Below are 17659 nucleotides of genomic sequence, written 5' to 3' on the forward strand. Positions count from 1 at the left end.
CATATTTCTTGGATTACCTGTTGCATAAAACAGACTTTAGACATTTACTGACATATACAGTGCCTTGAAAAATATTCATACCCCTTGAAATTTTCCACATTTTGTCATGTTACAACCAAAAACATAAATGTATTTTATTGGGATTTTATGTGATACACCAACACAAAGTGGCACATAATTGTGAAGTGGACGGAAAACCATAAATGCTTTTCAAATTGTTTTACAAATAAATATGTGAAAAGTGTGGCGTGCATTTGTATTAAGCCCCCCAGAGTCAATACTTTGTAGAACCACCTTTCGCTGCCATTACAGCTGCAAGTCATTTTGGGGATGTCTCTACCAGCTTTGCACATCTAGAGAGTGAAATATTTGCCCATTCTTCTTTGCAAAATAGCTCAAGCTCTGTCCAATTGGATGGAGAGCGTCTGTGAACAGAAATTTTCAAGTCTTGCCAAAGATTCTCAATTGAATTTAGGTCTAGACTTTGACTGGGCCATTCTAACACATGAATATGCTTTGATCTAAACCATTCCATTGTAGCACTGCCTGTATGTTTCGGGTCGTTGTCCTGCTGGAAGGTGAACCTCCACCACAATCTCAAGTCATTTGCAGACTAACAGGTCTTCTTCTAAGTTTGCCATGTATTTGACTCCATCCATCTTCCCATCAACTCTGACCAGCTTCCCTGGCCCTGATGAAGAAAAGCATCCCTACAACAAGATGCTGCCACCACCATGTTTCACGGTGGTGATGGTGTGTTCAGGGTGATGTGCAGAGTTAGTTTTTTGCCACACATAGCATTTTGCTTTTAGGTCAAAAAGTTCAATTTTGGTCTCATCTGACCAGAGCACCTTCTTCCATGTCTGCTGTGTCCCCCACATGGCTTCTCGCAAACTGCCAACGGGACTTCCTATGGCTTTCTTTTAACAATGGCTTTCTTCTTGCCACTCTTCCATAAAGGCCAGATTTGTGGAGTGCACGACTAATAGTTGTCTTGTGGACAGATTCTCCCACCTGAGCTGTGGATTTCTGAAGCTCCTCCAGAGTTACCATGGGCCTCTTGGCTGCTTCTCTGATTAATCCTTTCCTTGCCCAGCCTGTCATTTTAGGTGGATGGCCATGTCTTGGTAGGTTTGCAGCTGTGCCATACTCTTTCCATTTTCGGATGATGGATTGAGCAGTGTTCTGTGAGATGTTGAAAGCTTGGGATATTTTTTTTATAACCTAACCCTGCTTTAAACTTCTCCACAACTTTATCCCTGACCTATTTGGTGTGTTCTTTGGCCTTCATGATGCCGTTTGTTCACTAATGTTCTCTAACAAACCTCTGAGGACTTCACAGAACAGCTGTATTTATACTGAGATTAAATTACACACAGGTGGACTCTATTTACTATTTAAATGTCTTCTGAAGGCAATTGGTTCCACTAGATTTTAGTTAGGGGTATCAGAGTAAAGGGGGCTGAATACAATTGCACGCCACACTTTTAAGATATTTATTTGTAAAAAATTTGGAAAACCATTTATTATTTGTCTTCCATTTCACAATTATGTGCCACTTTGTGTTGGTCTAAATCTCAATAAAATAAATTTATGTTTTGGTTGTAACATGATAAAATTTGGAAAATGTCAAGGGCTATGAATACTTTTTCAAGGCACTGTAACCCCAGGCCCATGCAGTAAAAGCTAATCAGAGGTATTAACAAGAAATTATAATGGTTCTGGGTCAGTAAAAACATAAAATACAATGGGTTTTCAAAAGGCAAAGAACAGCAGAAGCTGTCTGCCTTCAAACTCCTCTCTGATTGAAATGTTTTATGTTTATCTTACCAAGTACCACTATGTTTTACATTCCTTTTAAGGATTTGAAATGTAGTGCTGTCACTATTGTGATAACATTTGACTGTACTAAGAAAATATGAAGGCTACTATTGTAAATATCTCCACCTAAAAAATGCTAGTTGCCTAACTTTAAATCGGGTCCAATAGCTTTAAACGGTAAATCCACTTTTTTTGGAAAAATAGCAAATAATACAAATTATAGCATATAAAATTGACACTCAAGTCAAATTGTAATTAAATGTTATTAAAAAGTATCTTTCCTTTTCAATTTGCAGAGCTGTAATTTTCTGTAAAATTCAATGCAATATGGCAACCTGGTGGCATTCTGTACACAGATGGTGTGCAGGGAGAGGTGGGCAGATGACATCACAATCTCCACCTACGCCAATCTGAGGAAGCTTTGTATTCATTCATAAAAATACAAAGCTTCCAGTGAATGGCTGGACAACACTCAGCCAGTGTTGACAGTAAGTCCCCATACCACTGCTGGAACACAGCACTCAGCCTGGCTCGATTTTGTTCCAGGAATGGGATGGGAAGTTCACTTCCCCCTGCTGGAACACAGCACTGTATACTGTATGTAGCCAATGTTACATACAGTTTATATACTGTAAGCTACGTGTCAAAGCTTGACAGCAGCCGCATGTATTAGTGAAGTTAAAATTAAGTTTGGACCGGCTTGGTCCAAACTACTTAATATGAAATGAATCTTGGAGTTAAGCTTTAAGTGAAAGTGTCATATTTGAAAATAACTTTTGAAACGGCATTACCATGTTAAAGCTTCTATGACATATTGCCAGACGCAATGCAAAAAGTTCATACTGTATTTCTGATGTTATGACTATACCAGTTATTGCCCATACAGTAAATACCAGCCCACCAGTACTTTTAATAAGGATACTTTTAATAGCCTTCTCATTACCATCCGTTAACAGGACCTCTTTGGCTTCTGCAGAAACCGCGACCTGAAAAGGCGAGAAGAGGGACGGGGGCAAATGACGGAACGTTATGCATCTGCATGGAGAAGTGGAGGCAGGTTTGACAAGCTTTCAGTATCATGCTTCTTCACCATCTTCTTTCTCCGTAACAATCTTCAATCTTTTTTCATTTTATGTCTGCATTATTTTAATCATTCAATCAAATCAGTCAATACTTTTATCTTTCCATTTGCGGGAGTCTCTATCTTGCTATCATTCTGTTGGGTAATTGCATTGTGACAGCGGATGATGGTATTCCGAGAGGCTTTCATTTGCGGGATCTGTTTATCTAGTGGAACCATCACACAAGGCCTGTCATTCTGCCTTTCAGCCTCTTTCTGTCTGGCTGCCTGGATGCCCTTCATATAACTTTGTATTGGCGGCTGATGGCTTTGTAAGGGTAATTTTTTTTTTTTTTTGTGAGCTTGACATGCTCACGCATTGGGCTGTAACCTCAACACATTGTATAAATGCGACAGGTTTGTCAAATGCCAATCAGTGTAACAATATGCCTTTATTTGCAGAGACACAGAAACTTGTCTAACGCACTGGGCTGCGACATAATATCTGCTGAATGCACGACTCGAATGGTCACCGGCGTCTCTGAATGGCCATCCCAGCTCAAAAGAATCTAATTACGGAGAGCTCTGGATCATGTTTGTTGGTGTAATAATGCAGGCAAAACATTAGCAGCTATATCATAGTGCTCCAACTGTGATTTGCAAGCTATTCCTGTATTTTAGCAAATGGGACTGTAATCTGGAGGGAGGGGGAGAAACAAAAAAAAAAAGGGAAAAGATTTAGCTACAGCAAGACGTAACATATTGTGGATTGGAATGTCACAACAAGAGATATTGACTACACTCAAGGAAAAGCGTTTTTTTTTTTTTTTTGCTCTCCGAGGCAACCATAAAATCAATACGGAGTGAAATACAGGGGCAACTGGGGAAGTTCTCTCAAGACTCCAGCTTGACCGCAGCTGATGCTGTTGACAGTTTCCTGACCCAGCATGTTGGAGGCACTGGAACCGTTCTCTCCTTTTGTTCCAGCCTGTGAATGGAACTGGAATTGAGAAAAGACTTACCATGAGACCAGCCATGCATGTCATACCACCCCCTAGCTCACACACAGCAAGGTCCCTGCAAAAACAGAAAGGAAGCCTTACAAATGAGAAGAAAATGGGCAGACATACATATATATTTATATGCACACACTGATATCTATGTAACAAATTGTCACCTATAGTAGTTGCATCGCAAGAAAAAAGAAAAAAGTTAACAAGTTGCAGGGACAGTACCAGGCGACCTCATGGTGTTTTGCGTTTTAAAAATAATTATGATAAAGAAAAGTCACAAAGCAGGCAAACCAGTAGGGGGTTCCCTCATTAGTGTTTTCTGCAACGCTGCCACCGCTGAGCTAAAAAATCTGAGAAGGATCCTTTTTTTTTTTTTCCTCCACTCTCTCGTTCTTTTGTCAATAGCACTCTCTATTAAAACTCAAACTTGCTAAAGTAGTGAAATGTCATTGTTAGCAGAAGATTGCATTATTAATTCTCTTCTGGCTCCTGTAAACAACACGGAGCGTTTTGCACTTGTACAGAGTTAAATTGCTGTAAACTGATTCAGCTAGGCTGGGTTTATTGTTTTTTGGGGGTTTTTTTTGCAGCCAAAGATAACTTTGTACCGTGAAAGAAGTTTGGAGTTGTAATTGGCCATTTTGATCGTTTAAAAGGAAAAGTCTTGGCTGAGAGTTCATACCACATTTAGCCAGAATATCCTCTTCTGTGCACCTCTCTGAATTAGTTTAATTCTAGAGATTTGACTTCAGTGACCCCTGAGACAAGCTTGTGCACCTGACCTTGTCTGATTATAATGCCCTTAAACTGACTGTAGCATTTTTTTTTAAAATAAGATAATAGACATTGTATTCTTACCTGCTCTGTGCAATGGTGATCACAGACTGGCTCTGAACCTCCTCTTCTGGGGTCTTTTGCCAGAACGGTTTGCTCCTCTTTCTCTTCAAGCCGCTTGCTATGGGGGTACTCGTGTGGGCGAGTCGAGCTGTGTGTCTCCATAGACAGACAAGACATGGCTTGGCTCAGTTTCCTCCACAAAAGGTTTTGACTGACAGCAGCAAAAGCCAATGGCTCCCAATGCTCTCACTAAAGCCCAAGCATGCAGGAAGAGAGGAGAGCGGAGTTGCTGGCAGGGACAGCACTGGATCAAGACCGGTGTCAGGTAGGTGTTTAGGGAGGGGAGAGGCACACACATTGGAAGGTTTTTACCTTAATGCAGCGAATTATAGAATCTTTTATCCTTTAGAACCACTTTAAAGAGGAACTAACCTCTCTCAATCAAAATTAACTACCGTATTTTTCACTCCATAAGATGCACTTTTTCCCCCCCAAAAATGGGGGAAGATGTTTGTGCGTCTTATGGAGCGAATATGGAGCGGCCGGCCCGGTATTCCCCCATGTTAGAATACCAGGCTGGCCGCTTGGCTCTTCTCTGCAGACCTCCAGCGGTCTTACCCGTTCCTCAATCCAGCGGTGTCCTCAGACTTCTCTCCCCAGCGCCGGCATGGGCACCCGGCTGTGACAGCTTGAGGCTTCACAGCCGGGTGCCCACTGTGCATGCGTGAGAAGCACTGCGCTTTGTGAATGGCCTTGTAATCTTCTGGGACCTGTCACGTGTACCAGGAGACTACGGGGAGGGAGGGGGAAGGACAGCTCTGCAGAAGTGGGAGTGGGTACCTGTCAAATTCGGGTACCCGCTCCCCCCTCCGCTCTCCAAAGGTCCACAGTCTCTGGTCATCTGTACTATGTCCGCAGTCTCTGGTCATCTCCTGTACAATATCCGCAGTCTCTGGTCATCTGTACTATGTCTGCAGTCTCTGGTCATCTCCTGTACTATGTCTGCAGTCTCTGGTCATCTCCTGTACTATGTCTACAATCCCTGGTCATCTCCTGTACTATGTCCACAATCCCTGGTCATCTCCTGTACTATGTCCACAATCTCTGGTCATCTCCTGTAGTATGTCTGCTGTCTCTGGTCATCTCCTGTACTATGTCTGCCGTCTCTGGTCATCTCCTGTACTGTGTTTGCAGTCTCTGATCATCTCCTGTAGTATGTCCACAGTCTCTGGTCATCTCCTGTACTATGTCTGCAGTCTCTGGTCATCTCCTGTACTGTGTCCGCAGTCTCTGGTCATCTCCTGTACTATGTCTGCCGTCTCTGGTCATCTCCTGTACTGTGTCTGCAGTCTCTGGTCATCTCCTGTACTGTGTCCGCAGTCTCTGGTCATCTCCTGTAGTATGTCCGCAGTCTCTGGTCAAGTCCTGTACTATGCCCGCAGTCTCTTGTCATCACCTGTACTATGTTTGCAGTCTCTGGTAATCTCCTGTACTATGTCTGCAGTCTCTGGTCATCTCCTGTACTATGTCTGCAGTCTCTGGTCATCTCCTGTACTGTGTCCACAATCTCTGGTCATCTCCTGTACTATGTCCACAATCTCTGGTCATCTCCTGTAGTATGTCCGCCGTCTCTGGTCATCTCCTGTACTGTGTCCGCAGTCTCTGGTCATCTCCTGTACTATGTCTGCAGTCCATTGGTTCAGAATATTTTTTTTCCTGTTTTCCTCCTCTAAAATCTTGGTGCGTCTTAAGGTCAGGTGTGTTTTATGGAGTAAAAAAATACGGTATTTTTAATCCTTATGCTCCTAGAGTTGGTAAATAGATAGAAAGGTATATTACATTTACTTGTTTTTTGGTATTTCTTCAGCTGCTTCCTGGTTTCTGGCCTAGACCAAAATTATGTCATGCATCCCAGGAGTCTTTCATCTGGAGGAGGAGATTCCTGAGCTGAGCTAAGGGCAGATGGATTCTAGGAATTAGATGCTGCATGAGTCACCTGCCCTTAGTCAAGATGGCCCAGGGTTTTTTTTCGAAGTGATTTCTCAACAAAATAAAGCATGGAAACATGAATGGATGAGGAAGTTTGAATACACTGAATAATAAAAATTAATTAAATAGCATTTTCAGTTTGTGGTACTCAGATACAGGTAAGTTCCACTTTAAAGTATATAAAACTTAATCACTAAACTCTAATATAGGCTTTAAAATGTGATTGTAATTTCAAAAGTCATTTTCAATTTTTTTTTTAAATCTACTGCTTTCATTTAAATAATGCTTAGTAATCCCGCCTTCCACATAAACAAGGCACTCATTCAGACTGTCTAGGCCATATCACCCGAGTGAATGAGTCCTATAACAAGGTGTGCCTCAACAAGGACCTTTATGGTTACACAGAGCATTTGCAAACTACATGGCGTCCGGTCAAGGATTTTTATTTATTTAATTGCCACTGAAGGGTTCTTTTTTTGCAAAGGCTTAGCTTAGATATCAAGTAAAGCCAGCCTCTAGTTTCAAATCTAATTCAGAAAGGCACACAAATAACTATTTTCTTGTTAGTAAAGGCAATAGTAGATATTTTGTAGACACTCAGGGAAGTCTTTAAAGCCTATGTCCATCTTTGTTATCACTTCAGATACTTTGTCTGGGCTAAGCTGGTCCAAAGGTGTCAATAAAAATTACTGATAAATGTAAAGGAAAATCCCTTTTATTTTTTTCCCATACTTCAACTCTTACATGTTCTAAATTGACTATACTGTAAGAATCTGGTCATTTTTAAAGCAAACATGATTTCTAGAGTAAAACTACAAATAACCCTGTAAAGAAAACATAATTATACATACCCACCTAAGTCTTTCTACAGATGAACTTTGATCTCTTCAAGAACTACTGCTTTACAAGGATTGTCTCCAAAAGACACACTTCTGAAAGTTTCAGATGCTTGGTCACCACCTGCCTAATGCTGTGGTGTCTTCTGCCAGCCCTTGGGTCACCGTAGGTTACATTAGTGGTGTAGGGCCCAGCAGAAAGAACCACAGCACTTAATGAGGGACCAGGCATTCAACACTTACAAAAAGTGTGCCATATGACGAGGATTCTCTGGGTATGCTAGCTTTTGCAGAGAGTGAAGATAATGGGGTTGAACTACAAAAGACAAAAAGGCTGTTCACTTTGTAAGGGAATTTTCCCCTAGAGCTTAGCGAATGTGGTGAGGCTCTGCTGACTTCTATAATCCAACCGCATGCATTTGTAAACATTTTCCTTGCACGTAATTGAGTAATCTTTGCAAAGTAAAATTTCACCACATTCACTAAGTTCCGGGGAAAATTCCCTTGCAATGTGCAACTTTCCCTGCAAAGTGAACAACCTATTGGTCTTTAGTAAGTCGACCCCTATGTCTTCTTATCAGGGTGAGCTTTTGTTTTTCCTTTAGAATTTAGCGGCAGATCCTACTGCATTTTAGGTGCCTAAAAGGACATGCTGATGTCTTGTTAAAAATGTTCAAATTAAATCAAAAGTTGATGATGCATTGTTTGAGCAACTGTCAAGTGCTCAGTGACAGTAAAACAAACTTTGTGATTCTATAAAAGAGAAAGAGGACTTGGAAAAATGTGTCCACATGATTTACCTGCCACAGAACTGTTGCAAAACTTTTTTATATTTGCTTAAAGAATAACTGATGACTAACTGAAAATTGTCTCAAAAAGCAAAAAGAAGTAAGAGGGGAAATTTGCCACAGACTGAGAAAAATGGATACATACATGGAAAGCAATCAATCCAAAATATTGTGTATAGTTGCAACTACAGTGCCTAGCCACACTGTGATACAGTGACACATAAACAAGGGTGGGGTTCCAAATTAAAGCTGAATTCCGGGTATGGATATTTTTGTACCATGAGGCTCTGTACTAGGTCCTGTTCTATTGAATCTGTTTGTAAATGCTATAAAGGGTTGGTAGGTAAGGTATGCCTTTTTTCCTAATGACACAAAGGTGTGCAATAGAGTTGATATCCCTGGAGGTGTCTGTAACATGGAACATGATTTGGTATTGATGGAAGATTGGTCAAAGCAATGGAAACTGAAATTTAATGTTTCTAAATGTAAAATAATGCACCTAGGGAAGAATCCCTTGATAAAGAACATTAGGGGTACAGTGTTGGCCAGAACTACTGAGGGAAACTATTTGGGAGTACTTATTTCAAATGACTGCAAAATGAGCAAACAGTGTGGCCAGGAAGTGGGAAATAAGGGAATAGAATTCTACAGTGAATCACTAGATGGGTCACCAGCAGGAGGAAGGAGGCCTTGATTCTCTTATACAGATCTTTAGTTATAACTAGAGGGATCACCAGAAAGAGGAAGAAGGTCCTGATTCCTTTATACAGATCTTTATTATCACTAGAGGGGTCACCAGCAGACGAAAGGAGGTCTTGATACCCTATATAGATCTTTAGTTGTTACTAGAGGAATCACCAGAAGGAGAAAGGAGGTCCTGATCCTCTATATAGATCTTTAGTTACTACTAAAGGAATCACTAGCAGGAGAAAAGAGGTTCTGATTCCACTATATAGATCTTTATTTACTACTAAAGGAATCACTAGCAGGAGAGAGGAGGTTCTGATTCCACTATATAGATCTTTAGTTACTACTAAAGGAATCACTAGCAAGAGAAAGGAGGCCCTGTTTCCCGTATATAAATCTCTAGTTATCACTAGAGGAATTATAAGGAGGAAGTAGGTTCTGATTCTTCTATATAAATCTTTAGTTATCACTGGAGGAATCACCAGCAGGAGGATCCAGGTTCTGATTCCTCTATATACCTTTTTAGTGTACACTAGAGGAATCACCAGCAGGAGGAAGGGGTTCCTGATTCAACTATATAGATCTTAAGTTATCACTAGAGGAACCAACAGCAGGATAAAGAAGGTCCTGATTCTTCTATACAGATCCTTAGTTACCACTACAGGAATCACCAGCAGGAGGAAGGAGATCCCGATTCTCTTATATAAATCTTTAGTTATCACTAGAGGAATCACCAGGAGATCCTGATTCTCTAATATAAATCTTTAGTTATCACTAGAGGAACCACCAGCAGGAGGAAGGAGGTCCTGATTCCCCTATAGAGATCCTTAGTTATCACTAGTGGAATCACTAGCAGGAGGAAGGAGATCCAGATTCTCTTATATACATCTTTAGTTATCACAAGAGGAACCACCAGCAGGAGGAAGGAGATCCTGATTCTCCTATATAAATCTTTAGTTATCACTAGAAGAACCACCAGCACGAGGAATGAGGTCCTGATTCCCTTATACAGATCCTTAGTTATCACTAGTGGAATCACAAGCAGGAGGAAGGAGATCCCGATTCTCTTATATAAATCTTTAGTTATCACTAGAGGAATCACCAGCAGGAGGAAGGAGGTCCTGATTCGCCTATACAGATCCTTAGTTATCACTAGTGGAATTACTAGCAGGAGGAAGGAGATCCTGATTCTCTTATATAAATCTTTAGTTATCACTAGAGGAATCACCAGGAGGAAGGAGGTTCTGATTCCTCTATATAGATCTTTAGATTTTACTAGAGGAATTACCAACAGGAGGAAGGAGGTTCTAATTTCTCTATATAACTCTTTAGTCATCATTAGTGGAATCACTAGCAGGAGGAAAGAGGTCCTGATTTCCCCATATTGATCCTTAGTTATCACTAGTGGAATCACTTACAGAAGGAAGGAGGTCCTGATTCCCCTATATAGATTCATAGTTATCACTAGTGGAATCACTAGCAGGAGGAAGGAGGTCCCGATTTCCATACATAGATCCTTAGTTATCATTAGAGGAATCACTAGCAGGAGGAAGGAGGTCCCGATTCCCATACATAGATCCTTAGTTATCACTAGTGGAATCACTAGCAGGAGGAAGGAGGTCCCAATTTCCATACATAGATCCTTAGTTATCACTAGTGGAATCACTAGCAGGAGGAAGGAGGTCCCGATTCCCATACATAGATCCTTAGTTATCACTAGTGGAATCACTAGCAGGAGGAAAGAGGTCCCGATTCCCATACATAGATCCTTAGTTATCACTAGTGGAATCACTAGCAGGAGGAAGGAGGTCCCAATTTCCATACATAGATCCTTAGTTATCACTAGTAGAATCACTAGCAGGAGGAAGGAGGTCCCGATTCCCATACATAGATTCATAGTTATCACTAGTGGAATCACTAGCAGGAGGAAAGAGGTCCCGATTCCCATACATAGATCCTTAGTTATCACTAGTGGAATCACAAGCAGGAGGAAAGAGGTCCCGATTCCCATACATAGATCCTTAGTTATCACTAGTGGAATCACTAGCAGGAGGAAGGAGGTCCCAATTTCCATACATAGATCCTTAGTTATCACTAGTGGAATCACTAGCAGGAGGAAGGAGGTCCCGATTCCCATACATAGATCCTTAGTTATCACTAGTGGAATCACTAGCAGGAGGAAGGAGGTCCCGATTTCCATACATAGATCCTTAGTTATCACTAGTGGAATCACTAGCAGGAGGAAAGAGGTCCTGATTCCCTTGTATAGTTCTTTAGTTATCACTAGAGGAATCACAAGCAGGAGAAAGGAGGCTCTGACTACTCTATACAGATCTTTATCATCACTAGAGTGGTCACCAGCAGGATAATTTGCACTGCTCTTACGAGATTCATTAGTTTTGAATGGCACCCCCACACATCTCAACTCGCAGTGCGTTTGCAGATGTGGGAACCGCAGGGAAATTGCATGGTCAAAAAGACAATGCGGTTTCCCTGCGGCCGCGTTTTTATAAATGTTAATGTACCTTTTTTCTGCCGGAAACGCAAGCACAGCAGCCCATTCATTAATAATTCATTATTATTGTAACTGTATCTGACAGTTGAACTAATAAATACCTGTCACTGCAGATGAGCATAGCTGCAGGCTGAAGGCTTTAATTTTTGTCAAAGAAGCCTCCAGCCTGCATGTGATCACTATGTCACAGCTGACATAGTAATCACATGATCAAAAACCATTCTGATTGGTTCTTGATCATCAATGGGGATCCCAACTCTTATTCACAGCTGGAATTCAGGGTAAACAGCGGCACTTAATTGTCAGCTGCTGGCTGTTATAGGGGACAATAATTATTAAAGTGTCCTTGGCACAGATCATTGAATGGGGAATGTTAAAAAACAGAATGTGGACAGGAAGGGGTTATTTAGGCTTGTGTGATGCTTATTTGATGAATGTGCTGGGCAATTTTTGTACCATTCTGTAAATTGCCCTCCTCATGTGTACCTTTCCTAATTGCTAGTTACAAACTGATCTCAGCAGCTGCCATTTTTGTTTTGTTAAGGGACCTGATGAATAGCACAAATGTTGTCTATGGTCAGCTTTAAACACGTCGAAAAAATACAACTAGGGAACTAATAACATCACCGATTTTTTTTTTTTTTGGAAGGGGGGGAGGGTGTTGATTAGGGAGGTTGACTGCAACCCCTAGAAGGAAAAATTTCTATATCTGTATTAACATATTATGGTACATCAAGTAAGTAAAAATTTGAAAGTCATGTCATATAGACTTTACATTAGTGACTCAAGATGTGTACTTGCTGCATATAACCTGTATGTTATCTTTGAGGTCAGCATGACTGTTGAGAAGTTTCCAGTGGATTTACAGTTTGCTTCTCACCAGTGGTTGGTAGTACACCTAGCCTTTTAAATTTGAAATTGCTTCAGCAATGACACGGCACCGAGTATTAAAAGTAAGAAAATACATGGTCTGCTGATATGGGCACTGCCTGGCACCCCAGCTAAATGACATGGTATTTTAGTATTGCATAATGCTAAATAATTCTAATGGCAGAAGAGAGTATACAAAATGCCTGTTATTCTATCTGACCTTCACAATACGCATTGATTGACTGAAGACTCACTTTTGTTTCCCAAAAAATCAAAGTGAAATAAAAGGCCTGAAGTGGAAATCAGAAGGCTTTGACATATGGCAAAGCTTGCTGTGCAATATTAGTACCTACAGGCCGTTTAGCAATCTTTGTCAAGAGCAACACGTTGTCACCTTGCACTTTCCTTTTCATGCATGGATATTATGGTGATTTCAATCATAGCCAATCTAATGGATGTGATTGGTTATACGTATTTTTATTTCCTTACCGGAACATGTCTTTGTGTTTGAGACAGTAGTAGGCCAGTACCTCTTCAGAGGGCCAGATACCTACAAAATAAACACATGCGCATTTCATTAGCGGTAGGCAATACAAGTATGTTCATCAACAATAGTCATTCAAGCCATGCAAATAAAGCTCACTCCAGTGGTTCCAAATCTTTTCCTAAATAAAATTGTTAAAGCATAATTCCATCTTTATTCAAACTGCCTCCAAACTAAATGTATAGGTATAGCCAAAACCTTTTTTTTAAGTTTTGAATAGAGTTGGAGTAGGGTTAGTATCTGTCAGAGCCTGGGATTGAACCTGGTCCTTCTGCAGTGGGAGGCAATGTCTCCTCTCACTGAGCTATCTGGAATGCTGGACAGCTCCCTTGACAATTCTTGGATAATCCTGCCTTGTGCCTTGCATTCTCTTGAACCTTGAACTCCTTGCTCCTCCCATGAACTTCCTTATAAAAGCCATGTCCATGCACTTCCTCCTTGCCAGATTATTGTGCCTTACCAGCCAATATCCCGCTTACTGGTCCTCCTGCTGCTGTCTTCATCTACGTTACCGACCTTTGGCTTGCTACTGACTACGATTCTGCCTCATCCTATCTACTACCATTGGTGACCGACCCTTGGCTTGTGACTGACTCCGCTTCTGTTTGATCCCTACACTGTTTGATCCGCTATTGGCTTCCAGCTTGCTCATTCCCTGGTGGGGTGATCCTGAGATCTGCAACCTGGTATTAACACGCAGCCCAATCCATCTCCACCATTAGGAGCTCTGGGGAAAACCGGTTAATACTTAGACCCCGCACCTCAGGTGAGCCTGCATCATTCCCAGGGGGACCTGCTGGTGTACCTATCCTGCTGGTTTCAGGTAAGCCTTACAACTGCTATAGCAACTGGTCTCTGAACCTGACCGCATATCGTGACAGTATCCCTGTTGGTATTTACTGCTGACTGTTTCCCGTTAAGGAGATTCCTCCTCTCTACATGTCCTTGTGACCACTGCCACCGAAACAGAGAGTGATAGAAAATCCTACATTTTACAGTCATTAGAATAAGATTTGAGGGTAAGGTAGGCCAAACATTAACCACTTTTCTTTCCTTCCACCATAGATGGAAGGAAAGAAATTTGCTTGATTCCCCCGACACAATCAGTGTAGATGGGAAAATCCCTCCCATGCAGCTGTTTTATTCTGATAGCGGGAGGTTTCCAGCCTTTTTCAGAACGCAATGATCACTGCTTGCAATGATTGTACAAAAAAACAGCAAGTTAGTTGTACTGAAATTAATCAATAGATCAACTTCAGTACAACCGGCCAGCCCATATATGGATTGAAATTCATCTGGTTCCTGCTGAACCGCCGAATTTCCATCCTTCTATGGCCGGCTTAGGTACTCAAATGGAGACACCTGTTCTAGTGACAACTGAAATTCTTCTTACTTTATTGCTACTTCATATAACTTTCTGTTTCATCTCCAGGACAGAAAGTAAAGGGAAATCTTCCCAACTGGACACAGACAGAAAAATATAAATTGACAGGGGTCAGGTTCTCCCTTTCGAACAAACGCAAAAAAAAAAAGGTTTTGGCTATACATACATTATAATACTGAAAAACAGATTTTTTTTTTCTAACAGCTAGGGATGAGCCTAGACATGTGTGGTCATGAGTAACAGCCAACAGCCAATCATAGGTGGTGGAGGCATTCCCCCACATCCATGCATATGCAATGGGCATGTATATGTGTGGCTACGAGGCGGAGAATGCCTCCATTGCCTATGAATGGCTGTCAGATTTGGCAGCTTCTTGACGTGATAGCTCAGGTTGGCTCAGACTTGTGTCTGAGCTCTTCACTGGTAACAACCTGTTTGCAAATAAGCTAGGAGACACAAACCCTACAATCAGTGGGATGCTAGAGGAATATGACAGAAGTCAGAATACCCTCCAATTCTCCAGTCGACCTCAGCAGTTTAATAGCCAACTGAGCTCCCAAAAGAAGGAAAAACTCTAAAGACACCTAGTAGATTGTTTGGTGGTACAATATTCCTCTGCTATCTAGTTCTATATCGCCTGCACAGGCTTTAGAAGTACACATTAAAAATCGTTCACATTTTACTAGTAAAGATGCCCATCTTAAGACAAGAAAACCAGAAATCAACTATTTGGCTGCACCCCTCTAAGCAATATCACGGATGGGTCTTCCCCATTTACAGTCTCCCAGCAAATAACTTCATTGTTAATGGCACCCCAACACATGTGCATTTTAGTGCGCTAGCGAGCCCATTCAAATGACGGGCTGCCCTAACACAATGCACATTAACATACAAAGTAATACTCTTTAACTCACTTTGTGGTGATGCACTGCGAAGATGTTCACATAGCCTTAATGTTATTAAAACTGACCTTTTTATTTGAGAGACTGACAACTGAAGGCCCCTCTCGAAAAGGTTTAATATCAGACATATACAACATTTTGAACGCATATCCTATGCAAACAGTAGGAAAACACACCTACATGCTGAAATGGGAGAGAATTCTGGAGGAAGAACTCTCATTGGCAATTTATAAGGTCACAAGCTGAGAAAAGTTCTATTTGCACTATACAAAGAAAATTTTTACAAAATATTATATTTTTGGTGTCTTACCCCAAAACTCCTACACACTATACTTCCTGATGTGAACTTAATTGCTGATTGCACGCATACAGAACACTAAAGATACAGACACAATAAGATTTGGGAGGTTTGGCATCAGAAAGCAATCTTGCTCTAGCAGTTTTTTTGCTCTGCTCCAGATTTTTTGCTCTTGTGCTTGTCCTTTGGGCCTGGGCTGGGGGGAGTCGTGGTCCCGCTCCTTTTCTCTATTATTTTTCACCTCATGGATTTTCCCCATTCTTATTTTTTTTTTTTTCCCTTTTCTTTCTTACATACAGTGCCTTGAAAAAGTATTCATACCCCCTAGACATTTTTATACAATTTGCCATGTTACAAAAACATAAATGTTATTTATTGGGATTTTAAGTGATAGACCATCACAAAGTGACACATAATTGTAAAGTGCAAGGAACATGATAAATGGTTTTAAAATTTTTTCACAAATAAATGTGAAAAGTGTGGCGTGCATTTGTATTCAGCCTTCCCCACCACCACCACAACCTTCCCGAGTCTAAACTTTGTAGAACCACCTTTTGCTGCAAGATTTTTTGGGGATGTCTCTACCAGCTTTTCACATCTAGAGTGAAGTTTTGTCCATTCTTCTTTGCAAAATAGCTCAAGTTCTGTCAGATTGGATGGAGAGTGTCTGCGAACAGCAATTTCCAAGTCTTGCCACAGATTCTCGGAATGACCCAAACAAAGTCCAGGCCTAAATCCAACTAACACATGAATATGCTTTGATCTAAACCATTCCATTATAGGTCTGGCTGGATGTTTCGGGTCGTTGTCCTGTTGGAAGGTGAACCTCCACCCCAGTCTCAAGTCTTTTGCAGACTCTAACAGGTTTTCTTTCTAAAATTGCCCTGTATTTGACTCCATCCATCTTCCATCAACTCTGACCAGCTTCCCTGTCCCTGCTGAAAAAAAGCATCCCTACAACAAGATGCTGCCACCAACATGATTTGCAGTGTTAGTTTTTGCCACACATGGTGTTTTACTTTTAGGCCAAAAAGTTAAATTTTGGTCTCATCTGACCAGAGCACCTTCTTCCATGTTTGCTGTGTCCCCCACATGGATTCTCACAAACGGGACTTCTTATGGCTTGCTTTCAACAATGGCTTTCTTCTTGCCAACCTTCCATAAAGGCCAGATTTGTGGAGTGCACAACTAATAGTTGTCCTGTGGACAGATTCTCCCACTTGAGCTGTGGATCTCTGCAGCTCCTCCAGAGTTACCATGGGCCTCTTGGCTGCTTCTCTGACTAATGCTCCCGACTTGTCAGTTTAGGTGGACATCCATGTCTTGGTAGGCTTGCAGTTGTGCCATACTCTTTACATTTTCGAATGATGGATTAAACAGTGCTCTCTGAGATGCTCAAAGCTTTGGATTTTTTTTATAGCATAACCCTGCTTTAAACATAGCCACAACTTTATCCCTGACCTGTCTGGTGTGTTCCTTGGCCTTCATGATGCTGTTTGTTCCCTAATATTCTCTGACAAAGTTCTGAAGGCTTCACAGAACAGCTGTATTTTTACTGAGATTAAATTACACACAGGTGGACTCTATTTACTAACTAGGTGACTTCTGAAGGCAATTGGTTCCACTAGATTTTAGTTAGGGGTATCAGAAAAAAGGGGGTTGAATACAAATGCACACCACACTTTTCAGATATTTATTTGTAAAAAATGTTGAAAAACATTTATCATTTTCCTTCCACTTCACAATTATGTGCCACTTTGTGTTGGTCTATCACATAATAATCCCAATAAAATACATTTACATTTTTGGTTGTAACATGACATTCTGTGGAAAGTTTCAAGGTGTATGAATACTTTTTCAAGGCACTGTAGCTGCACTGACGATTTAGTTTTTCATGTTAACTAGCGGGAAGGTCCTTTTTATGGCTCTATGTCAGCTTTAGCCTATTTTTCTGTTCAGATTATAGATTAGTTGGCTTTATATGTTCTCATGGTCTGGTATGTTTATGGAAAATAGTTTTACCTGGATTACATGACCTTTGTATTCTTCTTTTGAGTTTCCCTAAAAGTGTGCTATGGAACTGTTTCATGCTACTTGTATTGAAAAACTTAAAAA

General features: G+C 41.0%; 1 protein-coding gene across 1 annotated transcript in view; it reads right to left on the bottom strand.

Moving 5' to 3' along the window:
• The window catches only part of CAMKMT (calmodulin-lysine N-methyltransferase), a 553001-nt gene that overhangs the window by 123479 nt on the left and 411863 nt on the right, over positions 1–17659 (bottom strand). The window contains exons 4-6 of the mRNA XM_089653930.1: positions 12906–12966; positions 3904–3958; positions 2744–2807 (exon numbers count right to left, since the gene is read on the bottom strand). Coding sequence (XP_089510056.1) covers positions 2744–2807; positions 3904–3958; positions 12906–12966 — 180 coding nt within the window. The remainder of the gene's footprint in view (positions 1–2743; positions 2808–3903; positions 3959–12905; positions 12967–17659) is intronic.

Source organism: Staurois parvus, unplaced genomic scaffold (assembly GCF_062004578.1).
Source record: "Staurois parvus isolate SC_StPar_1 unplaced genomic scaffold, SC_StPar_1.0 ptg000727l, whole genome shotgun sequence".
Classification (NCBI taxonomy): Eukaryota; Metazoa; Chordata; class Amphibia; order Anura; family Ranidae; genus Staurois; species Staurois parvus.